This window comes from Budorcas taxicolor, chromosome 23 (assembly GCF_023091745.1).
Source record: "Budorcas taxicolor isolate Tak-1 chromosome 23, Takin1.1, whole genome shotgun sequence".
NCBI classification, from domain to species: Eukaryota; Metazoa; Chordata; class Mammalia; order Artiodactyla; family Bovidae; genus Budorcas; species Budorcas taxicolor.
Genome location: NC_068932.1, coordinates 22334914 through 22361123, shown reverse-complemented (window position 1 = coordinate 22361123; position 26210 = coordinate 22334914). Strand labels below are relative to the sequence as shown.

Below are 26210 nucleotides of genomic sequence, written 5' to 3'. Positions count from 1 at the left end.
TATTAAAAATAATTACTAAAGATGATAAGCTATTATGTAAATTCTAAAATTAATTTTAAATAAGGAAAGGCTCTATCAATCCTATGATTCAAGCTCAAAAACGATTTCTTATTTTTGAAAATCACCTTCCAATCTATGTCTGCAATGTTATTTTTAAAAAGAAGATGGCCAGAAAAGAATAAAAAAGGTGACAATTTTAGATGCTGTTCATCTTTTAATTTCTAGATTTTGCACATATTAAGACCCCGACTGCATTCTGGAGCTCAGAACATAGAGCAGTTGATTGTCAGCTATATGAGGAGAACGTTCTGAGGTTGTGGTGTGAGGCTACTGATCCAATGCCCCTCGCATTTTGAGACTTTCTTTCTAGAAAGAATTCTTTCTCTCATCTCTGCAGACCTTGTGTGCACTCATTCGAGGAGTCCATCAAAAGAATAAGTCTACCTCTGGGTTTGACATTATCAACATGCTGATGGGCTTTGACAAGGCGGAGCTGTGCATGAAGGTGAGGCATAAGCTGCAGATGTGCCTGTGGGTGTCTGCTTCTGACAGCTGTTGAGGAATACCATCTGCAGACAGTTAGATGTTCTCGACATTTAACTCAGATAGACATAGATGATTGAATTGGCCTTGAATTTGGATATTTTTACAGATTTGGTTTATCCTTTAATAAAGGAAAATTTGAAATTCAGATTTGTATTGAGGCATCCTTTCCCTGTAGGATAAAGACTGAGCAGCTTGTGATTTACATCATGATCATACGTTCTTAAAAGCATGTAAGAATGTAAATAGAAGGTAACAAATTAATACACAAGGATACTTGAGTTCTAAAATTTTCAGTTTTCTTATTTAACACAGTGACTTTATCAGAATTTTCATTTCTACTGTTTGATGCTTTTTGAGAAATAGCGTTATCAGTATGTAATTCACATATCATACAGTTCACCCTTTTATGGTGTATAACCAGTAGTTTTTAGTATATTCATGGAGTTGCATAACCATCACCACTGTTAATTCAGAACATTTTCATCACCCGAAAAAGAAAGCATGTGCCCATTATCAGTCATTCCCTAGTTTTTCTTCTCTCCAGCCTCTGGCAACCATTAATATGTTTTATATCTCGATAGGTTCACCTCTACTGTACGTTTCATATAAATGGAATCATATCATATGTAGTCTTTTGTGTCTGGCTTCTTTCACTCAGCATAATGTTTTCAAGGTTAATCCATGTTGTAGCATGTAGTTCATTCCCTTTTTTGGCTGCTAGTATTCTACTGTATGAATGTATCATATTATTTTACTTATCCATTCATCAGTTGATAGACATTTGAGATATTTCAGCATTTTGGCTGCTATGAATAATGCTATTATGAAGTGCATGTAAATGTGGACATATGTTTTTAATCCTCTTAGGTATATACCTAGGAGTAGAATTGCTGGATCATATGGTAATTCTATGCTTAACATTTTGAGGAGATTCCAAACTATTTACCAAAGTGGTGATGCCATTTTACATTTTCCCCAGCAGTATGTATGTGTGTTTGTGTGTGTGTGTGAAATATCTATTCAGATTCTTTGCCCATTTGTAGGTTGAATTATTTGTCTTTTTATTGTTGAGTTGTAAGAGTTCTTTACGTATTTTGGGTACAAATCCCTTATCAGATATCTGATTTGTAATACTGTCACTATCTTGAATGAATGTTGTTCTCATGAACTTTGAAGAACTCGTATTCTCTCATTCACTAAATTTAAAATAAAGAAATCTCTATGCCAAAGAATGGGCTTCCCTAGTGGCTCAGATGGTAAAGAATCCACCTGAAGCCTGGAAGACCTGGGTTTGATCCCTGGGTTGGGAAAATCCCCTGGAGGAGGGCTTGGGAACCCACTCCAGTGTTTTTGCCTGGAGAATCCCCATGGATGGAGGAGCCTGGCGGACTACGGTCCCTGGGGTCACAGAGTCAGACACGACTGAGCGACTAAGCACAGCACAGCACATGCAAAAGAATCCTTATAGTGAATAGGTTATTTTAAAAGAGTTATGAATATGCAATTAGTGCACAAAGATTTAGTACCTGGAGTTATGTTTTTTTTCTTTGGCCATACTGCATGGCATATGGGATCTTAGTGCCTTGTCTAGGGATTGAACCTTTGTCTCCTGCATTGGAAGTATGGAGTCTTAACCACTAGACTGCCAGGAAATTCCCTGCCTTCATTCTTTTGACAGACATTTATTAGTCTCTTGTGTGCCAGGCACTGGGGATGCAGAGGCAAATTCGACATGGCAACCATCCTCAGAAAACTGTTAGATTAGTCTTCATTTTTCTCCCTTCCTCCAGACCTAACATCTTTAAATCTGTCATCCACACTGACACCAGAGTCATGTATCTTAACACTCAAATCTTGGTTAAAACCCTTTATTAGTTTCCTATCACTGAAAGGGTAAAGACCAAACTTCTCATTAGCCTTATATAACTTTTGTGATCTTCTTTCTATTTATTTCTCAAATTGCATCTCTCATCACTGTGCCTCATCCTTCCATAATAACAGACTGCTTGTATTTCAGCTGCACACCCAGGACCGTTTTCATTCCTTGTGTGTCTTTGATCATGCTGATGTCTGTCTAGAATTCCTTTTCTCCTGAAGTTTTAATTAATTCCTACTAATTTTTCAAAGTACAACCTGTCCCTTAAGAGTCCTGGAATAGGTAACATCATAGCTAATTCCTTTCCTCCATATGTATATCTGTCATAGTAATCATTAAGTTAAAACTCTTTACTTATTTTTCTGTCCTATTAGACTGAAAAATGCCTTGAGAGCAAAGGTCATTGTCTTATTTTTAAATTTTCTGTGAAAACACAAAATTTGGCACATAGAATCTACATATTTGTTGAATTGAAGTGGCTTATTTTGAGTATTCACTCAACCTTCCAGCATGCTAAATCTGTATTCTCCATTCATTTTCCTATGTAAAAAATTTCTTTTTTTCTTCTTTCTGTTGTAGTAGCTAAGGGTTTTATCTTTTGACTATATTTGGTATGACAGCTGGTTGTTAGTACAAGTGATAAGCTCTCATCACTTTGTTAGTAGACTTGACCAGGATGAATATGGGCCAACTTTGTTGGATAGTGCACGTGGCCAGTGAATAGCTAGTAGTGATATTATCTCTTTGTTATTTGTTCAGTGTGCCTGCATCAAGTGATATGCTTTCTTTATCAAATAATGAAACATGCTTAGTTATTTAACTATTTTTATTAACCTTTAACTTAACCATTTGTTTAGTTTTTAAAATTTATTTAATAGAATTTCATTTTATTTAGGTTATATTTATTGTTTTTAATTTGTAAATATATTATTTAATCATTATTAATCTTTGAAAAATTTACTTCATTCTTATCTAAAGGCTTATATGAGGATGATAGGCTGCAAACATTCATTTGGTAGAATAGTGAATTCTTTATTATTATGTGCAGTTGTACTAAAGCATTTTCCTCAAAATAGCTAGACTTAGAAGTCTTCCTTTTCTTCATCTAATTGTGCAAGGCCTAGGCCTCAGGAATGATATGGTTGCTTCATTTAACGTTACTCACTTTACCCTGTGTAACATAACCCAGAGTATGGCAAAGACACAGTGGAAATGTTAATTTGTTATAGTTTAATACTTAATGGGTCTCTTTCTCAGAATCTCATGGAGAGTTTGGATTCATTGCTTTGTGCAGAAGGTTCTGAAAGTCTGAAGAGCTTATGTCTGAAACTTCTCCTCTGCTTAGTGACAGTAAGTGACCCATCCATATGTTTCTTTGTCAAGGGTGTGAATTGACAGCAGGGGCAAATTTGAACTCTTGAGCCCAAAGTTAGAAAGGGAAAGAGAAAAATCTTTACTGGGCCTTTACATCACTCGGCTGTGTTTATGTAGAAGGAAGTTAGTTGTATGGACTTCTGCTTCCTAAAAGTTGCTCGTTGGAGAAACTGATGACATTTTAAACCTGTACCAGTCCTGGAGAAGTACTCTCTTCTGTATTGTCAGATTTTGCCCTTCTCATCAGGTCTCATTTGGAAATAATTTTTGTGATTCTGAATATTTTTATTTGTTCTGACCTTGATTTTATACCTGGAAGCTGTACTGTACCTTCTAAGATGTTATTCATTAATTTCAAGTGGTTTCCTTTCCCTTCAATCTCTTGAAGACTTGTGGATCATAAAGTACTTCCTGTGCATTTGGGGAATGAAACCCAAGAAACTTAGGCAAATGCTTGTGTGAGGGTATAAGAGAAACAATGAGAAGGTCAAAAATTTAGGAAGTTTTAATTTGCTAATTTGTTACCCTTCTAGTGTCTTGTCTCTTTAGGTGCTGGTGGCTTTGGGGATGCTTATGAAAGATCTACTAAATACTTAGTAGAATGTTTTAACATTTCTGTTTGTTTTAGGTACTAGGTGAACAGATACACTTGAGATATCAGTGTCTTAGTATAGCCTTTAAATAGCTTTTTATTGTATTCAGGTGACAGATAACATCAGCCAGAACACTATCTTGGAATATGTAATGATCAACAGCATATTTGAAGCAATTTTACAGGTAGGTCAGTTCCCTTGTTCTGTTGCCTTTTTCTTTTTTGGATAAATTGCCTCCCCAAGCACTCTCACTGTTGGTGGTTCTGGTTATAGATACTCTCCCACCCGCCAAGTCGTAGGGAACATGGGTATGATGCTGTCGTCCTCTTGGCTTTGCTAGTGAACTACAGAAAATACGAGGTGAGTCTCTTAATGGACAGCTGCTGTTTTTCTATAATCTTCCTAAATGTGACCACTCCTAGTAATTTTGTTTAATGTAGAAGACATTTTCTTGGCAAATGGTATATAGATTAATTTTGATAAATTAAATTCTAAAAGTCCTATGTTAGACTCCTGAGGTAGAGGTTATAGCTGTTTAAAGGAATCCTGTGGTATAACTTCCAATAAAGTGAGTAAATCTTTCTTAATGTAGTGGTTCCCAAACCCAGCTTATCATTAGAATTACCAGGAATTTTTTTAAAAAAGAAGATGTTTTTGGGTCATACTTTTTATTTATTTAATTGTTTAGCCATACTGTATGGCACGCAGGCTGTTAGTTCCCTGACTAGGGATCAAACCCATGCGCTCACCCAGTGGAAGTGCAGAGTCTTAACCACTGGTCAACCAGGGGAGTTCTGGGGCTTTACTCTTTGCATACCAAATCAGAATCTCTTAGGGGATGGGACCTGGGTATCTTTTTTTGAAGATCTCTTATTGAATGTGATGCTCAGGGGATTGCGAACCATTGACCTAATGCATCTATTTTGAAACATTCAACTTATATATTAGTTTTACATAATGCACTCAGGCCACTTGTATACATATCACTGTTGGCTTGGGGACTCCTTGATTTTGATGGAAGTTGAAGACAGAGCCTTATCCATATTAATTCTGGAGTTCTTTTTGCCATTGAATTAGGGACAGATTTATAGGTTTTGAGATGAAGAGCTGAACTCAGAGATTTACACTTGGGTTGGTCATTTACTTGATTCCCCTCAAAAGGCAGAATACACTGAAAAGAAAGGAGACCACTTAGGGAAGGCCAGAACCTCATTGGGGGTTGCTTTGCAGAAGCAGGGAGTACTTGGTACTGGGTCCTGGATACTAGGACTACTTTACTGAGGCCAGAAATCAAAAGCTATATTGAGGCAACTTGACTTTCTTTATTTAATAATAATAAGTAGCAATACTATGACTGCAGCCATGAAATTAAAAGACGCTTACTCCTTGGAAGAAAAGTTATGACCAACCTACTGCTGCTGCTAAGTCACTTCAGTCGTGTCCGACTCTGTACCACCCCATAGACAGCAGCCCACCAGGCTCTCCCGTCCCTGGGATTCTCCAGGCAAGAACACTGGAGTGGGTTGCCATTTCCTTCTCCAGTGTATGAAAGTGAAAAGTGAAAGGGAAGTCCTTCAGTTGTGTCTGACTCTTCGCGACCCCATGGACTGCAGCCTACCAGGCTCCTCCGTCCATGGTATTTTCCAGGCAAGAGTACTGGAGTGGGGTGCCATCGCCTTCTCCGTGACCAACCTAGATAGCATATTTAAAAGCAGAGACATTTCTTTGCTGACTAAGGTCCGTCTAGTCAAGGCTATGGTTTTTCCAGTAGTCATGAATGGATGTGAGAGTTGGGCTGTGAAGAAGGCTGAGCGCTGAAGAATTGATGCTTTTGAACTGTGGTGTTGGAGAAGACTCTTGAGAGTCCCTTGGACTGCAAGGAGATCCAACCAGTCCATTCTAAAGGAGATCAGTCCTGAGTGTTCATTGGAGGGACTAATGTTGAAGCTGAAACTCCAATACTTTGGCTACGTGATGCAGAGAGTTTACTCATTCAAAAAAACCATGATGCTGGGAAAGATTGAGGGCAGGAGGAGAAGGGGACGACAGAGGATGAGATGGCTGGATGACATCACTGACTCGATGGACGTGAATCTGAGTGAACTCTGGGAGTTGGTGATGGACAGGGAGGCCTGGCGTGCTGCGATTCATAGGGTCGCAAAGAATTGGACATGACTGAGCAACTGAACTGAACTGAATATTATGACATTCTCATTCCCTGGTGGTTCAAAGGATAACGTGTCTGCCTTCAATGCGGGAGACCTGGGTTTGATCCCTGGGTGGGGAAGATCCCCTGGAGAAGGAAATGGCAACCCACACCAGTATTCTTGCCTGGAAAACCCCATGGATGGAGAAGGCTGGTGGGCTACAGTCCATGGAGTCACAAAGAATCAGGCACGACTGAGCAACTTCACTTTCACTTTCTTTCAATACTATGACAAATGGGCCAACTGGAGGGAATATTTTCATTTTTGAGCTTCTGGATCTTCACTTAGTCATTTTTGATATGATTACTCGCCATGTTAAAAGTGATGGGTAACATAAAATATGGAGCTTATTCTTACAAAGAGGGATATGAAAGAAGGGATTCCGTGAGAAAGGAATACTTAAAGAGGGACTGGAACATGGAGCAAAGTTAATGTTTTATAAACTCCAGGAGCTGATTGTTTTCTTTGTCTCAGAGGAACTGATGAATGGTGTACGGAGCTACTAATAAATAAGTAATTTATCACCAACACCTGTTTTGCTGGTGATCTGGAAGGGCCAGCATGGTAGCCATTTTGATTTCTGTCATGTGTAATTGCCTCTGGGGCCTTATTACAACAGCAAGAAAAATAGCTGAGGAAAAATGCTGAAGGTAGTTAAAGAGAGTTGAGTTATGTGTGATATTAAAGCACCATCATCAGTAATGAATATTTTCAGAACATTCTGCTGGATGCAGGCCACTCTGAGACAGTGGTTTGGCTTCTCTGAATGTGAACAGAACCCTGGTTCAGCCCAGTAAGACTTTCTGAAATGTCAGCTTGAAAAATTGGACATGGCCATGGAGCTGGAGAAAATCATATTTCTAGAGTGAGGTATGCATCTCTGGTCTGTCAGAAACCCCAGAAGAATTAATATAGTAGGTGAGGGCAAGCTGGTAGGCATAATTTTTCTGGGCTTTGCAGCTTTTGATATAAGTCACTCACCAGAAACCATTAAGGAAACCTGGTGACCATGGAGCAGGAGTGTTTTTGACAGGAGTGTGAGGAATTTCCAGATGAACACAGCAAAACTGAAAGCTGGAGAAGTTTTATGCAAAATACAAGAGGGTGTGCTTGGGAGAACAACCATTTTAGTTGCCAGCACATTTGGTCCCATGACCAATGGGGTAAGTTGTAACCTTTCCAGAAAGGTGCTGAGGGTGCCAGAGAGGCTCCGTGTCCAGCTAAACACAGAGAAGGCAAATCAGGTGTTGAACTTAAGGAATGAAAGTAGTTCTTCCTCACTTCATTTTAGTCATTTAATCTCAAGAGATTAAAAGATGCCGGCGGGGAGGGGATAGATCTAGGGAAGAGCAATGAAATTTGTTAAGTATGGTTTATATCAAATAAATGCTGGACTCTATTAGAGTGATTCTGTGAAGTTTGTAATTCTGACTTGCTGATGAAAAGTAGATTGTCTTGAGTTTTAAAACATGACCAGCAGAATAGGTATATAGTGTTAAGGAAAATCAGTGTCTGCTGGGATAGAAATTTTCACAGCTTTAAGTTCTTGGCCTTCTGGGTTGGCTAAGTCTTCTGAAACGAAGTAACTCAGCCCCCAACTGCTGCCCTGAACATGATGTTTCCTAGATATGACAAAATTGTTTATTATGTCTGGTTTTAAGTTGTTCTTTCTCTTTTTTCCTTACAGAGCTTGTTTTGAATGTGATAAAAATGTCAGGAGAAAAAATATAGCTACCAATAATTGAGCCCTTATTATATGCCAGATACTGTGCTGAGGATTTAACTAATTTAAATTTCATAGCAGCCCCAAGGAAGGAAATATTATTCCCCACTTTATAGATGAAAAAAATTGAGCTTAGGTTTATTAATGTGCCTACCTCATCACAATGAATAACTGGAGGAGCTGGAAGTTAAACCCTTGATTTTAGCCACCTTGTGTCTTTTCCTCAACAGTTGCTAATGCAATGGTTGTTTGGTAATGTCTTGGTAATCTTGTCTTGGTAATCAGGTGGTCCTTATTAGTACCTGAGACAGTCTACTTTTAGGAAGGTGAGTAAGTAGGAGTTTCAAAAATTGTGCCGAGAGACTGGCCTGCTTCTTCTACTGTTGATCTCATCGTGATGGCATCTCCAGGTCAGCCCACTGCTGATTTTCGTTTCCAAGGATCTGCTTGCTTTGGATCTTATCTGAAGTCTGTCGCATCAGCATTGTTATTAGAGGAAGCAGCATTGAGAGCCTTTATCTGTTAGATCAAGTAATGAATGGAGTGGGTTTTACCTCCTTGAACTGGGTTGTAGAATACCTTATAAACATTTGGCTGTTAAAAAAAGCAAAGCTTCTCTTTCTCTGTTCCCAACTGACGTTAGAAAGATGACCTCAGGAACTTGAATTAATAAAGTCTGAGAAGATGGGGGTTAGCCTTTTAGTTGGATTTCCAAGTTTCTCAGTAATGTGTTTTCTTGGTTGCTATAAAAGCTGTTAATCTAAGAACTATTGTTCTAGCTTCTTTTGGGTTAGAATTCGTACCTGAGCTATAGAGGGTCTTTCCTCACATATCACGTGGGGCATGTTTTCAAGGTGAGCAGGCCATTGGTTCTCATCCCACCGGTAGGAGATGGCCCAGTTGCTTAATGAGTTTAAATATATGTCCATTTCCATATGCTACCCAGCTGAGATTGAATCTGGAAAAACTCAAGAAATCTTCCAGTGCTTTAAGTGATAGGACAATCATTAAATCCCAGTGTCCTGACCAGATTGTAGTTTGGGTAATTACATCTTTCTTTTCAGTTCCCCTGCAGTGTTATTTGGGTATTGGATCCATAAATGGCCTCTCTGGCTGTTAAGCAGCTGCCACTTTCCACCCCCAAGGTGGCTTTGTTTTACGGGTGGGTGAATCAGTCCTTGGATATAGTTTGTGGAATGGTTAGGGAGCCTTTGGAATGAGAGTATAAGTTAGCAACTTATAAATTTGTGCCTTATGTCAGGGGAGCTTTTATGCCCCCCAAAGGACAGCTGTCCCTATGGACTCAGTAAATTGTTGTCAGGATAGGACAAAGTGAGTGTTATGGAGTGTTCACTTACTTCTAGAAAGAAGAGGGAAAAATGAGAGAAGAGGCAGACATAGGCCTGAGCTGATTCAGCCTAGAGGAAAATGCAGGTAGAATAGAATTGTGTGTGTGTGTGTGCATGTAAACATACACATGCTTGGGGTGTGTGTGTGTGTCTGTCTGTCTGTCTCTTTCTGTGTGCTTGGCGAATGCCCGTGCACACTGAGAGATTTACTGGGAATGGAGGAAGTGAGCTGGCAAGATACTTGGGCATACATATTAGGAAAATCACTCTAGAGAGCACGTCTTGGAAGGATTTTTGTTAAAACTTTGTTAAATAACTAATGGGTTCTTAACTAGGTCACACTCACCTGGAGTCTCTTCTTTTGTTTAACAGTCTGTGAATCCTTATATTGTGAAGCTGTCTATTGTGGATGATGAAGCCACTCTCAACGTGAGTATCTGGATTCTTGAGTTTTAATTACTTGCCTTTGTTGGCCTTACTTTTAAGTGGATACTTAGAACCGAGAGTAGAAAACTATTGTGTTAATTTCATCTGGCTATAAAGAGGGAATAGGTATTTCTTTTTAGAACATTGTGCTGCTATCTGCTGTTTTCTATCTTCTCATCATGGAAGGAAGGTTTGAGAGGATATTTGCTTGCTAATTATGATGAAATGGTCAGTTATACTTCATGTTCTAGTATGCTGAGTTTGATTATCCTACAGAGTCAAGAAGTGACATTTCTAAGAGTAAGATTTAGATGGTATGTCAAATCACTTTAAATATCTTATAGTTATACCTCAATAAAACTAAAATTTAAAAAGAAAGACTTAGATGACTAAATGTTGGGAGATTTCTTGTAGAACTAGTCAGATTATATTTACAGCCTGACTTGGTGAAGCTGAACTGTGGAGGATGATATAATATCTGGTACATATATCCTTGGAGGTTTGGAAAATAAAACTTGATCTCTCAATATAGGGAGGAAGAAGATGACCAGGTGTCTGGTTTTATTCTCTTCCTGTCTGCCCTCTTTGTTCTTCTGATTTCTCTTACGAAGAAAAAAAAAGCACACATGATTCATTCTTGTGGCCTTAATTGATCTTTGTGATATGCTTAGCAGGTTCTAGGGGGAAGGTTGATAAGTTACTTTAATGTTTATTGGCTGCTTCTTTCTGTTACACTACTGTTCTCCTGTGGTCTGAAAGAGAGTGACTTGTTTGTATGTACCTTCATTTAAGGTGGAACTCATTGTCACTTTTATTGTGGGTTGTTTTTAGAGACATCTGAGAGCTTTTTGTTTAAAGATTCTAACTTAGTCTTCCCTTTTGAGGTAAACATGACCCCAGTGAAATTGTCAGTGGTCTGAGCTGGTCTGTTTCATCTCTTGCTATTCTAACTAGAAACATTAAAAAATGTAATTAGATCAGAAAAATCTTTCCAGAGAAGTTCCTTTTCATCCTTTGACAAGTCTCTCAGAATTTCTGTCCTTGTTGCCTACTTTCAGGTAAAACTTGCTGGGTTTGGACCGTCATTAGTGTTTTCCGTGGTCTAGTCATAGCATCACCACCAGGCCCTTATTTCACCTGTGCTGTCTTTTTTCTCTCTAGGGAATGGGGCTTGTGATTGCTCAAGCTTTATCTGAGTACAACAGGTAAGTCCATCTGCATTCAGTTTCATTTGAACTGGTTGAGTCAGGAACAGGTTTGTTAAGAGTTCTTGGGTGAATATCCCTTACCTATCCTAGAAGAGTATTCAGAGGTATAGCTGCTGGCAGATGCATTTGCTCTAGCTTGACTTGTTGGCTTTAGCAGGGGTGGGTTCTAACACTAGGAGAAAAGTAGCCACCACATTAGTGTCCATCTTTTGTTTAAGCAGCTCTTAACATTAAACATTCTTTTGCAACCTTTGACATTTTGTTGCAGAGCATTTTAACAAATTTTCCAGCCACAGGCAGGCTATTCCATTTAGCTCGATGTATCATTTAAATACATTTCTATGTAAAAAAAAAGGTTGTGAAGTGCTGCTTTTTTTGTATGCTTATAAAAAGGAAGAAAAGAGATAGCACTGAATTCTTTTGACAGATATTTCTTTTTTATCAGTAGTCAACTGCAGTTTCTCAGAGTCTGGTCTATTCTGGGGGCTCTTTTGTTTGATGCTTGCTTTCCCCCCACCCTTGCTGCAGATGGGGAGGATTTGGTATTCATTGAATGGAAACCAGAATTGTATCTAATCCTGGCAAGGGCCAGGCAGAATCTTTCTTACTCCTTTCCAGACTTTCCTCACGTACAGTTGGGTGTTGGAATTTCAAATCTGTCCACATCTCTACAAATAGTTGAGCTCACAGATTCCCCTCCTTTTCCTTCAAAAACAAACAAAATTTTTACTGTTACAGCCTTAATTTTACTGTCACACTTTTCAAGTAATAGTCTGTTTGGGAAATAACTGGATCAGCCATATGTTAGAGCATTTCACACTTTTGCAGCTTGCTTTCTAAGTCTCTCCTGAAGTAGCTGGGCGTTTTGGTGTATGCTACCTCAAGAGCAGATGGGTGCCTCTTAGCTTGCAAGGCAAACTGCAGAGGCTCGGTTGTTAGAACGTTTTTGTTTTCTGGAGTCAGTGAATTCTGCCAGTGAGCTGCCCTGATTACCTAGTATGCCAAGGACAAAGACATATGTGATAAATAACACTAAAGTTGAATTTAGTTATTTTTGTTCAGGCAGTATAAAGACAAGGAAGAAGAACACCAGAGCGGTTTTTTCTCTGCTTTAACAAATATGGTAAGTCCTACTTGTCTTTTTTTTTTTTCTCTCTCCCCTGCTCGAAAATATATGAGATCTATAGGGGTAGACAAGTCTGGACTCAGAAGTTTAGATATTTGCGATAATGGCATGATGAGGGGAGAGAGGCTGCTCATAGCAGATTTTTTGGAGAGCTATATCTCTTCTAGTGATTTCCAAACCCAAGTTAGGCAGGGCAAAGAAGAGCTCTGATTTCTCTGGGGCTGGTTTTTTGTTTTTTGTTTTTTTTCAAATTAATTCAATTTTTTTAAGGCTACAAAAAAGAGAAAGGTTCATATTAAGCCAGACTTCTGCTTCCTGAAGAACTGGCTCTGAAAAAAAAGAACCAGAAAAAGAAAAAGACAGTTGGCTCTGTTTGAGGACAAGTATGGAACACAGCATAGAGGGTTTAGATCTGAATCCAACCATAAGCAGTCCTTGGCTGTTTGCTGTAACCCCTTCATCATTCATCCTGGAGTTGAGGGATTGGTGCAGTGATCCGAGCCACTCATCTAAAGGTTTGGGATCTGGGCTGAGGGGTCCATGGTTTGGGAAAATTACTGGTTCAGTTTGTAGGACTCTTGAGCAAGGTATCTCAGCCTTAGCATGGTAGGCGTTTTAGGCCAGATAATCTGGGACTAATTTTTAAGAGGTAAATCTAAGGTCTCAGAATTTAGACAGATTCAGAAAGTCTGTGTTCTTGGGTATTAGTATTCAAGTAATCAGCCCTAGGCAAGACAGATTTTGAGTTCATTGTAAGGAACAACAGGCCCTGTACCATCCCCACCCCCCAAAAGGCAACTTCTCCCCTCTGCCTTTTTCATTCTCAGAACCTACTTTCAAGGAAAGGACCGATAAGCTCTTTATTTCTGACGCACAAGTGGGTAGTCCCTCAGATGTCAAACAGTGTAAGGGCTGTATCAGTATTTGATTAGATGCATTAGATATAATCCTATTGCTTCCAGGGACTTTTGCCTTTCAGCCAAGAAGAAAAAGTTTTGTACCAAATAAATGGAGCTCCGGCTGCATGGATTTGGGCATCAATAAATAGGTGGAAAAGGCAGTGTTAGAAGGATGGGCATCTATCTCTGCCTCTGTTATCCCATATATCAGGGCAACCTATTCCATTTGCTCATTCAACTGCCCTGCCTAGGACACAAACAAAAGATTTCATGATGTGAAAGATGTATAGTAGGTTTCATTTAGACCAGGGGTCCCCAGCTTCTGGGATCTAATGCCTAATGATCTGAGGTGGAGCTGATACAATAATAATAGAAATGTGCACAATAAATGTAATGCACTTGAATCATCCTGAAATCATCCCCCCATCCCCAGGTCTATGCAAAAATTGTCTTCCACGAAACTAGTAACTGATGCTAAAAAGGTTGCTGACCGCTGATTTAATAGTTCTGGTCTGAAACCCAAATATTCCCTCAAGACGACTCTATGCTGGATGAACAGCCTGCTTTCTGTAATGCTCCTTGTGAGTTAGTTTGTTTCAGTTAAGCAGCTTCTAGGACAGAGGCAAAGTGATGAGGATGTTTAAGTTATCATTTACTTGCTGTCAGTGGTTACTGAACTAACACATAGGAGACCTGGACAGAAGTACTGGGATGGTTTCTTTTAAGTCCTTTTAAGCAAAGATAGTTTAGGAGAGCTTCATTACTTATTACTTATTGTTTCATTACTTATTCTTTTAAGATCTTCAAAGTGAGCTGGTTTTGTTGTGTGTGACTGGTGGGCCAGGGTTCCCTCATGCTGCAGCTTTTTTTTTTTCACTGATTAAAGGCTTTGTAGGGCCCAGAGCTCCTCTCACATTTCCCTGCTATAACTCTGCAATTCCCGTTTTCTTCCACAGGTGGGCAGCATGTTCATAGCAGATGCCCATGAGAAAATCTCAGTACAGTAAGTGCCTGACATTCTTGTGCGGTGACTTGAACTTCGGTGTGGACTCTCTTACTGGATATGAAAGTGTGAAACTTTATCTCTGCAGATTCAAACTTTTTTGATGATCTGTCAAATGTTTCTTGAGTTTTAAATAATAATGGAACTTGCATGTATTGAGCTCTAAGAAGTTGTAAAACTGTTCCCAGCTATCTCTGAAAGTAAATAAAGAGGACTTGGTGTCTGAGGCAGTTAAGGACTTAACTGGATTGGGGTGAAAAAGTGAAAAGGCGAAATAGTGAAGTAGGTAATACCAGACCACCTGACCTGCCTATTGAGAAACTATATGCAGGTCTGGAAGCAACAGTTAGAACTGAACATGGAACAACAGACTGGTTCCAAACAGGAAAAGGAGTACGTCAAGGCTGTATACTGTCACCCTGCTTATTTAGCTTATATGCAGAGTACATCATGAGAAATGCTGGGCTGGAAGAAGCAGAAGCTGGAATCAAGATTTCTGGGAGAAATATCAATAACCTCAGATATGCAGATGACACCACCCTCATGGCAGAAAATGAAGAGGAACTAAAAAGCCTCTTGATGAAAGTGAAAGAGGAGAGTCAAAAAGTTGGCTTAAAGCTCAACGTTCAGAAAACGAAGATCATGGCATCTGGTCCCATCACTTCATGGGAAATAGATGGGGAAACAGTGGAAATAGGGTCAGACTTTATTTTTATGGGCTCCAAAATCACAGCAGATGGTGACTGCAGCCATGAAATTAAAAGACGCTTTCTCCTTGGAAGGAAAGTTATGACCAACCTAGATAGCATATTCAAAAGCAGAGACATTACTTTGCCAACAAAGGTCCATCTAGTTAAGGCTATGGTTTTTCCTGTGGTCATGTATGGATGTGAGAGTTGGACTGTGCAGAAAGCTGAGCGCCAAAAAATTGATGCTTTTGAACTGTGGTGTTGGAGAAGACTCTTGAGAGTCCCTTGGACTGCAAGGAGATCCAACCAGTCCATTCTGAAGGAGATCAGCCCTGGGTGTTCTTTGGAAGGAATGATGCTAAAGCTGAAACTCCAGTACTTTGGCCACCTCATGCGAAGAGTTGACTCATTGGAAAAGACTGTGATGCTGGGAGGGATTGGGGGCAGGAGGAGAAGGGGACAACAGAGGATGAGATGGCTGGATGGTATCACTGACTCGATGGATGTGAGTCTGAGTGAACTCCGGGAGATGGTGATGGACAGGGAGGCTTGGCATGCTGTGATTCATGGGGTTGCAAAGAGTCGGACACAACTGAGCGAGTGAACTGACTGACTGACTGAAGAACAGATCTAAGGAATTTAAGTGCTGACTGTATTTCCTTCATATAAGCCCAAAAAGGAAATAATGGAGCATTAGAAACTCAAAGCGATTTATAATGAGGAGCTGGGGTGAAATCTTATTTTGATGATTATACTCTTTTACCTTCTTCATTATAAGAGACTCTCCAATTTGTTCTCTTTTTCTTTAGAACCAATGAGGCCATCCTTCTGGCACTTTACGAAGCTGTTCATTTAAATCGCAACTTTATCACAGTGTTAGCCCAGGTTGGTTATATTACAAATTTCAGTTCTTTTTCTCCCTGACTTTCATACAGATTCCCTCCTTTGAAAAGCCTATCTGGCTGTGCTCATGTAAACCCTGCTTTGCATTGGTGAGCCATAGTTAGTAACTAAAGAGTTGCATCAGTTGCCTTTGCTTCATGCTCTCCTCAAATATATATGTTTCCATCTGGTTCTAAAATGGAACTGGTAACATGCCAAGTTAATGGTCTTGACCCTTTGACTGGTTCTGCTAACCCAAATGAGTTGAGATTATTTCATTTTCCTCACTGGAAATCCCTTAGTATTATCTGCCCATACGGATTTTTTTTAACAGGCTTTCTGCTTCCTAAACCTCTGTGTAATTACTACCAGAGAAGAAATAGGCCACGTCACTTATGTTATTATCTCATCCATTTCCAGAGAAGAAAAGTACAAAATATCCTGTGTAGCATAAGGTTAGCTGTTAACCAAAAAAAAAAAAAAAAAAAAGGTCAACAAATATTGAAAGCAGAAAGTCATAGAATCCTGAGTACCTGGTCACTTGCCTAAGGGATGTCCTAAGTTGTTGGTACAGAAGGAACTTAAATTGGCTGAGAACTCAAGTGCTGCCCATGAAAGCTGTGTTTAAAAATTGATGAAGTGTTTTTAAGGTCAGACTGTTTAAATTATGTGTGAAGTTTTCTTTTAAGGGAAAGTGTGCTTATGCTTTTCTCAAAGGATAGTTATGTATGGGAGCCACTGAGTTTCAACAACAAAAAAGGTCAAAAAGCTGTGCTGGTTTTGGGGTCTGGTTTGCTGGTTTAGCAGTTCTCATTTTTCACTATTGATCACGTGACGCTTTATCCATGATTCTCATGATGTTCCTTGTTAGCTCTCCAAATTCTGTAATTGATTTTAAAGGAAAAAGTGAGGAGGGTAAAATCTGGTAAAACTATTGGGGAAGAGAAGGGAATAGCCATCACTAAGCCTGATTCTCAAGAGCTGATGTGGCAAGGATGGCTAAGGAAGGTAAGGGAAAGAGGAGTCATCTCTTTTGGTTCCTAGTGGATGTCTCCACCCATGTTTCTGCCTCCCCACCCCACACACTCTTGTTTGTGGTGGAACAAGGAGGGCTGCCCTCTGCATAGCCCTTCTTATAGTATCTGTTATCCCATTGGCTCACCTGCACTTACTAGTTGACTTATGTGGTCATCAGAATAGTCTGTAGATATGTTTTAGGTTGATCAGATAAATAGTCCCTTCTCAGATTCAGATAGGACTACAAGTGCCCTTTTTTTGTGTGTGGAATATTTCTGTGTATTTGTTTACCCCAGTTTTTTATTCATACAGTTCTGTAGGTAGACTTACATAATGGGAACTTAGTTACTTAAAGAAAACTAGCCTGCAGAGCTTATTAGAGTTTAGCAAGCATCAACAATAATCGGGTACTAGTAGGAACTAAATGTAGAAGCAGTCTCTCCTCAGTGAGCTTTCTGTCTGTTTATGAGGCCAGGAATACCAGAAAGGTTAAGCAGAAGACACCCACAATATTCTCTTTTCTTATCCTTATCTGTGTTCTCTTTCAGAGTCATCCAGAAATGGGCTTGGTGACAACCCCTGTCAGTCCTGCTCCAACAACCCCAGCCACACCACTTGGGACCACGCCACCCTCCTCTGATGGTAAGTCCATCACCTCCTTTGTTTTCTTGATTAATACAATCTTGAATCTTTAGGGGTGAGTGTAGTTTTTTTTTCTTTCTGACAAAAAGCATAATTGTTAGTTCTTTTGTTTAAGAAATTATCTTTAGGATTCGTGAAACTCTAAAGAAAAGATAGTTCAATGCTTTCCTCTGTATAAGAAGCTATGAAACTCCAGCTTGTCCTCCTTAGGGAATGGTTGTAGAATCATGGAAATGCTAGATTTAAAAGAGACCTCAGAGATCAGTGATGCCTGTCTTGCCAAACTCAGGGTACTTGTGAGGCTCAGATGAGATATTTTATGAATATCTCACTAAAATAAATGTAAAATGGTAAAATCATCTAATGTTATCATTTGACAAATGAGGGAATTGAGGCCAGGGGAGTATGAGGTTTGCCTAAGATGAGTGAGAGTTGACACTAAGAACCTTGCATGGGTCATGGTTGGGACCGTGCCTGTTTTGTGCACCATTAAATGTCCAGCATAGTGCCTAACATGGTTACTGCTTAGTAAATATTTGTTGACTAAATGAATGAGAAAGTGAACTTGGAATTTGCTCACTGTTATGTGTCTGCCAGGCACAGCCAGTTAGAAAATGACAAGTGTGTAATAATTGGGAATTTGCTGAGTATTTAAGATTTCTCTCCTTTAAAAGATAACAACAACAACAAAATTCTACTGTATAAATCTTATCGCTGGAAGTTATGAAAAGGGTAATAGAAAAGAAATTAAGAATTTTGCCCAACAAACTTTGTATCAACCTGAATTGGTTCTAATGTCAGCTGAGTGTGCTTGAGGGAATAACTTAACCTAAAAATAGTCTTTATTAATACTTAATGTTTTGCCTCAAATGTTGAACTTATTTTGGGTAAAAAAATTGTGCCCCTCTACTGTCTATATTTGACATGACCATCTTTGCTCTGCTGTTTCTCCTTTAAACTTTGGTATAACACCTGTGGCATTAGCATTTCAAGGTAGTACAAGCAGTATTAGTACAAAAGTATTACTGGTAGGTGCCACTGATTTTCAAGTCTGGTAGCAAATTGGATCTGTTTTCAATTGATAGTCAAATTCCAAAATACAGATTTCCCCTGTTCTCTGAAAGCAGAGCTTTCCTACACAACCTTTTGTAAGCTGAAATTGCGTAAAGCAAAGAAGCAAATATCTTAGGTTGCATCTTGTTAATGGGTGCACAGAGTAAATTTAGATAAAGCACAGATGCTCACAGACGCAGTTCAGAACTGGGTGGCTTGATTCTTACATGCTGCGTGTAGTTTGTGGGGAAGGAATTGAGTGGTATCACTCTCACTACTGGGGATGCCAATGCCTCTGTTACAACTTGCTGCAAAACAAACGCTGAACACTTCGTTTTTTGCCTTTTGTCTTTCTTTTGTCTCACCCTATCACTCTTGTTTCTTGTTACTTTCATTTCTAATTGTTGATAGGTGGTAGGATTTTTCCTACTTTTCTCTGCCTGAATTTGAGAAAGTAAAGTTAAATGTGTATACTTAAAAAATTTTTTTTCAGCTTTATTGAGGTGAGTTGATACGCATATACATTGTGAGAAAATTCCCCGTATCTATTAACACATCCGTTACCTCATGTATTTTTCTTTTTCTTTTTTGTAGGGGATGAGAACATTTAAGTTCCACTCTCTTAGCAAATTCAGCTATACAACATAGTATTATCAACATGGTTACCATTTTAATATATTACATTAGATCTTCAGATTTTGCTAATCTGAAAGTTTGTGTCCTTTTACCAACCTCTCCTTATTACCTCCATCCCCTAACCCCTGACAACCACTTTTCTACTCTCTCTTTCTATGAGCTTGACTTGTTCTTTTAAGATTCCACATGTAAGTGATGCCATATAGTGTTTGTAGTATCTTGGCTACTGTGAATAATGCTGTAATGAACATGGGAGTGAAAATATCTCTTTGATAGCCTATTTTCATTTCCTTTGTATATATACCTACAAGTAGGATTGCTGGATCATATGGTAGTTCTGTTTTTAATTTTTTGAGGAACCTTTATACAGTTTTCCTTAGTGGTTACACTGATTTACAGTCGCATTAGCAGTACATAAGAGTTCCCTTTTCTCCACCTCTGTACTAATACTTGTTATCACTTGTCTTATTTTTGGCCACATGGCTTATGAGATCTTAGTTCCCAATCAGGGATTGAACCTGGGCCCTCTGCTATGAAAGCCCAGAGTCCTAACCACTGGACCTTCAGGGAATTCCCTCACTTGTCTTTTTAAAAAAATTTAATTAAAAAACTGTGGTATAGTTGATTTACAATATTATATGTTTCAAGTATACAGCATAGTGGTTCACAATTTTAAAGATTATACTCCATTTATATTGGAGAAGATAATGGCAACCCACTCCAGTAATCTTGCCTAGAGAATCCCATGAGCAGAGGAGCCTGGATAGGCAACAGTCCATGGGGTCACAAAGAGTCAGACACAATTGAGTAACTAAACAACAAGTAGTTACTATAAAATTAGGCTATATTCTCTGTGATATGTGATATATCTTTGTAGCTTATTTAGTATATATAATGGTATGTACCTGTTAATTCCCTATGCCTATTCTGCCCCTCTCCATTTTGCCTTTTTTTCTTTTTTTTTTAACGTTTATTTATTTTGGCTGCACCAGGTCTTTGTTGCATCGTTTGAACTCTTATTTGGTGCATATGGGATCTAGTTCCCTGACCAGTAATTGAACCTGGGCCCTCTGCATTGAGAGCACAGTCTTACCCCCTGGACCACCAGGGAAGTCCCTGCCTTTTTTCTGAAAAGTGAAAACCGTCTTTAGACTTTGCATTAGTGAAAACAAGTACTAAGATAGTATTTTTTTTGTGGAGGCGAAGTGGCTTTTGTAAAATGAGCTTTTGAAAAGCAGGGCCCACCTGTATCTTAATGAGAAGGAACATGAAGTAGGATTGCCTGCTTGTTCTCTGCTTATTCTGGTCACCAAATAATATTCCAGCAGAAATACTGTTTTTTTTTCTTTGACGATGAATCCTTCCTGGTTATCATGGATATTAAAAGGCATGTATGTGTGTGTGTGTGTGTGTGTGTGCGTGCATGTGCACACGTTTGGGTTCACATAGGTATATCTACACACACACAGATATCTTTGTCTGTATCTGTATATCTGATTTCATGTGATGTTGGGGTTTGACTGCTTTAGAGAACCGCCTTTCAAACTGTTCATTGTGAACACTTCCACCTACACACTTGATTATGCAACTTGATTTTTGCTTACTTACTTACAACCAGTGAGGTTTTACTTTTTCTAGTGGGAAGATTGGAGTCAGCCCACTTTCAAATAACTATCTCCCTTGACAAAGGCGGTTGGGAAGAATTATGAAGCCAGCGATCAAGGAATAACTCTTAGGAAGTAGATTTTGATTTGTGAGGGATTTTATTCTATTGATATTGCTTCTATTTTTTTTTTTCTTCTTTTTCTTCTCTCCTAACTTATTTCCTTTTTGTAGGGGTCCTAAGTCTTATAACCTTATCCTCAAGTTTTGGTTTTTTAATTGGTTTTTAATATAACTGGTGCTCAGTGGCCTAGTTATATTTAAAGGTATGTCACTGTTGCCATTATTTTTAAAAAGTCAGCAGTTTAGCTATAACAACGTTTGTTCTCAGTTCAGACTTGACATTTGACAACTCAGCCGTGGCATGGCAGGATTTTCTTGTAAACTAAAAATACATATACTTCTGTATTTCTAAGTATTATGTAAGACAGTTTTCTAGTTATCTCTGTGTTTGAGTCGGGGGAAAAACGTCCCACTTACCAGACCAGTGCCTCTTTGTATTGGACAAAGGAAAGATTATGGGCTCTGAGCTTCAGAATAGGCTGTAGTTTGAAATGACAGTCTCAAGTCATTAATCTATAACATGAATTTTAAGATATATTAGTATTTCAGCTGAGTTTTCATGGGTGAAAATATGACAGAAAACTACAGATCCTCTAGTTTTTCTAGGCAATCACGAGTTTCCTTTTTTTGTATATTATGTCTTAGTGTAAAAGTACTTAAGATGTCTAAATCTCATTTAAAATATTAGAAACTTGGGAATCTGTATTAAGACTATTCTGTGTGGGTCAGCCCTAGTCTGGTCCCTTGTTGTTTATTGTTACTGTGGCACAGAGAATGTGAGCAGGGGTAGTGTCTCCAGCAAGCAACTAGGTATATACAACTCTATTCTCAGTCAGTAATGTCCACCTGTTTTCAGCCTGGTATTCCTTAAGTTCCCTTTTGTGGGGAAGGGATTAAGAAGTAGAATTTGAATGTATTTCTGTCTTAACTTTTTTTCCTTCCATCTTGCATATTTCCAGCCTAAAGGCTCATTCTCTGAGCAAGATTTTTCCATATTAGGAATGAATTGTCATTTATTTTAAGCAGTAGACTCATCAAAGCAAGGCTCATTTATATTCAATACAGCTCTTTCACTTAGGTACAAATTAAAGTGCTTTTTAGAAGGGCCTTGAACCCTTTTGGTTTGCTTGGAACTAGAAAGTGGAATCAAAATACCCTTCTTAGAACATTGGGAGAAAAGCACTCTTCCTTTAGACAGGTATTTTTAGATAGGAGAGAAGTACTTTGGGCTTAATCTTGGGGGTAGGAAGAGCTCTAGAGGCCTAGGAAGACTAGATGATAAGCACTGTCTTTCCTCTGTTTTGGAGAAGGATTCTTTTGTGATTTTCTTGCCTGCTGGCAAGTTGTCTGTATAGGTAGAAGTGTTAAATGGAATATGTTACAGGCTGAATGCATTTTATCTGTTCTGTTCCAGTTATAAGTTCTGTGGAACTCCCACTGGATGCAGATGTACAGACCAGTAATCTACTGATAACCTTCTTAAAGTACAGCTCGATTGTCATGCAAGACACCAAAGGTAAGGCATTCTCTTCTGAGAGCTCAGGAAGCAGGAGGTGGTAGGTAGCTGCTTAGCATGATCAAGGAGCAGCATTAATACTTGTAAGCTTTGACGAGATGACCCATTGGGACCTCCTTGCAAAGTGATGGTCCTGATTACTGGAAAATTTCTCACTGCCAGATGGCAATTAGATGGTGTTGGGAAAACCTGGAGCTGGAGCTGGAGCGGGAGTGCTCCAAAATAGAATAGAGAAAATAAATTGATCTCTACAAAAACTAGCAAGTCTTCTTAATAGATTTTGGTAAGTAGATGCAAACTCTGTGTGGGAAGTGAGGGGATTATTAGCATGTTTCAGGGAATTCCCTTTTGAGGACAAGAACTGAAAACATCATCTCATAGTGAGAATTAAAACTGTTGTGCAGAGTACAGTAGGAAGAGGTGAGATTCAGAGGGACTGTGTTTTTTTAACACTTAAAATAGAAGTGTTAGTCCTCGTCCGTGAAATGCAGAATGGAAGTGGGAGAGAAGTAGGCATTAGAAAAGCTTGATGTTATTCTGTCTAGTTTTCCTCTCCTTTCTCTGTTGATGATTTTTCTATGATCTTTTAACTGGTGGTAGGGTAGTGGAATAGTTGGGCTAGAAGAAGAAATTGGGAAGAAACCCAACAAATTCTGTTCAGTATGTATCTCAAGGTTTTTGTTTTTTTAAGCCTAGTTTTTTCTTTAAACTGGATCTATATGCATGTTTACCATTTTATTTATTTATTTCTAGTATATATATCTATTGTAAAATACACATAATGTAAAATTTACCATTTTAACTATTTTTAAGTGGCACTAAATATAATCCCATTGTTATACATGCATCAGTGTTTCCTGAGGCCATTGCTTCTCCTTTTTGGAAATCAGTAACCTCTCCCTTTTTCTGGAAATACTGCAGCAACCACAGAAAGCAAAAAACTGCATAGATGTGACCCTGAAAATAGATTTCTAGCTTTGCTTGATACAACACAGTGAATTGAGGCCCTTGACACTCACTTTTAGCTTTAATGGTTATATAATCCTCATTGTACTGGTCACTGTGCCATCCATAAAATAAATAGAAGGCAAAATTGAGGGTAGATTAATTGCAGCATGCGTGGTCTCAGGCGGTTTCTGTAAATTCTAGCTGGGTTAGATCTTTGCTAAAAGGAAGCCTTAATATGGTAGGATAAGGCAGCCTAAATATGGTTAAGTATGATGAAGAGTTAATTTCAAAACGATACCTGTGTGGCTTCATTGGCCCAGTTCCCTTCCTGTTGATTAAGACCCTGACCTGGCTAACAGGATCTCATTATGTTTTTAGTGGCAATAGAAGCAACTTTTTCTTGGCTCTGCTTCTTCTTCCCCTCCCCCCAGTACTATTTTGTCTTCTTTATTATATATCATTTGCTGCCTATGAAAATACTTTAAATATTTATTATTATTAGATTATAAAGTTTATAATAAGCATAATAAATAACATAGGATAAAAAGTATAATAATAAAATGAATGTATGTGAACTTATCAGTCAACTTAAGAAACTGTTAATGCTGTTGAAGCTACCTGTGTGTCTCTTCCCCAGCTATTCCTCTCCTCTCCATGGTTCAGAATTTTGTGTTTATTATCGCCTTGATTTTGGCTGTGCTTTCAAAGTCTTTTTTTTTCCCTGAAGTTATTCTGTCTTGGGTATTGCCACCCTGAGGGAATATCTGCTCATGCTTTAAGATAGGCAAGAGATAAAAATACTAAAAATATATATCTGTGCATACATAGCCTAAAGTTGATAGAGCAATGTTTATGATGTTTGGTGTGATTAAACTTATTTTTTATTGTTCTTGTTTTTTTGGGCTTTTATGAATTTTAAAAATGAATAATAATGAAATATGCCTTAGTTTTGTAATCAGGAACAGTTTTTTTAAAGTGGAGAGATAGCTGCAGGCTTTTCTGCAAGAGTTGCTTATCAGCTTTTTGGGGAAAGGGAAGGATAGTGCCAGAGAACTCTGTGACCAGGAGAGGTAGAAGAGTCTTACAAATTTGGGGAAAAGGAAGGATAGTACCAGAGAAGCTCTGCGGCCAGGGGTAGGTAGAAAAGTCTCACAAATCTGGTTTTGCATCAGCAAGGCATTTCTTTTCTGGCTGCTTAGGCACTCTGCTGTAAGCTACCAGAATGTCAGATAGGATCATCGTCATTACTCTTTTGGACTGCCTGTCCCTAAGGAGAGGTAAATGTATTTCTTTGACCACGACCCTCCTTATGCCTTCTAACTGTCAGGTTTTGGTTTATAGATTTCATCTTTGAGGAAGTAACAGGTTAATGTCAGGATGAGTACTGTTAGCTAACTTTCATAGCACGGTAATCTGTTAATAGATCTCTCCAGAATGGACTTTAGTCTGGGTCCTGTCAAAGCTAATTTGAAACAACATAAGCCATTTTTCTGTTTTGGATATGCTGGTATAACCCTCTTTTTACCTCCACTTCACCACCTCACCCACAAACATCCTAGAAAGCTAAAAAGTTATAATGGTTCTGGTAATTGGCAGTGATGGGTTAGCTCTTTCTGGGTCCTTTGTGTGGGCTTAGAGCCCTGTTATTGAGGTTGCTTTCTTTTTTAATAACTAGAATGTGAGTTCTGGGAGGCCACAAACCTTTCTTTAGTCCAGTACTGTATCTCTACTGCCTAGCATAGTGCCTGCCACATGTGTGTATGCTCAGTCAGGTCCGACTCTTTGTTACCGTCATGGACTGTAGCCCTCCAAGCTCCTCTGTCCATGAAAATTTCCAGGCAAGAATACTGGAGCGGGTTGCCATTTCCTCCTCCAGGGAATCTTCCTGAGCCAGGGATGGAACTCACGTCCCCTCCATTGACAGGCAGATTCTTTACCACTGAGCCACCAGGGAAGCCCTACCTACCACATAGTCGTTAATAAATATTTGTAGAGTGAGTAGCTTTGGCAGGAAGAAAAATGATCAAGAGTTCCCAACTTTCCTGGTTGTAAGTAATGTTCACATTGTAAGGAGAGCATGAGCTGGACCCTAGTTTCCAGTTAATTTTTTTCTGGTTCTGCTGCCAGTTTGCTATGAACAGTTATAAAAATGTTCTAGATTTTGTGGTTGATGAGTAAAGAAGGTGGTGCTTTAACTAGTGAATGAGGTGGACTTGGAAAAGGAATGGATCTGATTGTCCGGAAGCAAAAGTCTGATATGGAAACAAAGGGCATGGCCCTGATTTGGGCCACAGTTTTAAGGACTGTTACAATAAGTGAATGGTTCCCAGGAAGATGTTTAGCTGTCTGTCATACTACCAGAAGACTTAAGAAAAAAAATCTTATGGGGGAATTCTTTTGTCTAGAAGAAAAGCAAGAATTACTTTAGTAAAACCTTGATTTTCATTCATGAATTTTTTAGGGAAAGAAAGTGTGAATGTTCTTTTTGATGATACACATCTTTATTCTCTATAGAAATATGGTCTGGATGATGTAGAGAGAACGATTTATTTTTTCTTTTCAGATGAGCACCGGCTTCACAGTGGCAAACTCTGTCTGATTATCCTTACATGTATTGCAGAGGTAGGTCTCACCAGCCTTCTGGTATGAGCTAATCTCTTACAAAATGCTCTGTTTTCTACCCTTCTCTCCAGTTCCTGTCTCTTGACTTTTAGGGACCTGAAGTTTGGGAGAGAAAATCTTCCCCCTTTATATTATCTCCTCCACTGGAAT

General features: G+C 38.9%; 1 protein-coding gene across 1 annotated transcript in view; it reads left to right on the top strand.

Moving 5' to 3' along the window:
- The window catches only part of ARMH3 (armadillo like helical domain containing 3), a 165576-nt gene that overhangs the window by 7860 nt on the left and 131506 nt on the right, over positions 1-26210 (top strand). Inside the window, exons 6-17 of the mRNA XM_052660671.1 lie at positions 398-505; positions 3680-3772; positions 4499-4573; positions 4663-4749; positions 10041-10097; positions 11256-11299; positions 12365-12425; positions 14284-14330; positions 15829-15904; positions 17467-17560; positions 22389-22490; positions 26002-26060. Coding sequence (XP_052516631.1) covers positions 398-505; positions 3680-3772; positions 4499-4573; positions 4663-4749; positions 10041-10097; positions 11256-11299; positions 12365-12425; positions 14284-14330; positions 15829-15904; positions 17467-17560; positions 22389-22490; positions 26002-26060 — 903 coding nt within the window. The remainder of the gene's footprint in view (positions 1-397; positions 506-3679; positions 3773-4498; positions 4574-4662; positions 4750-10040; positions 10098-11255; positions 11300-12364; positions 12426-14283; positions 14331-15828; positions 15905-17466; positions 17561-22388; positions 22491-26001; positions 26061-26210) is intronic.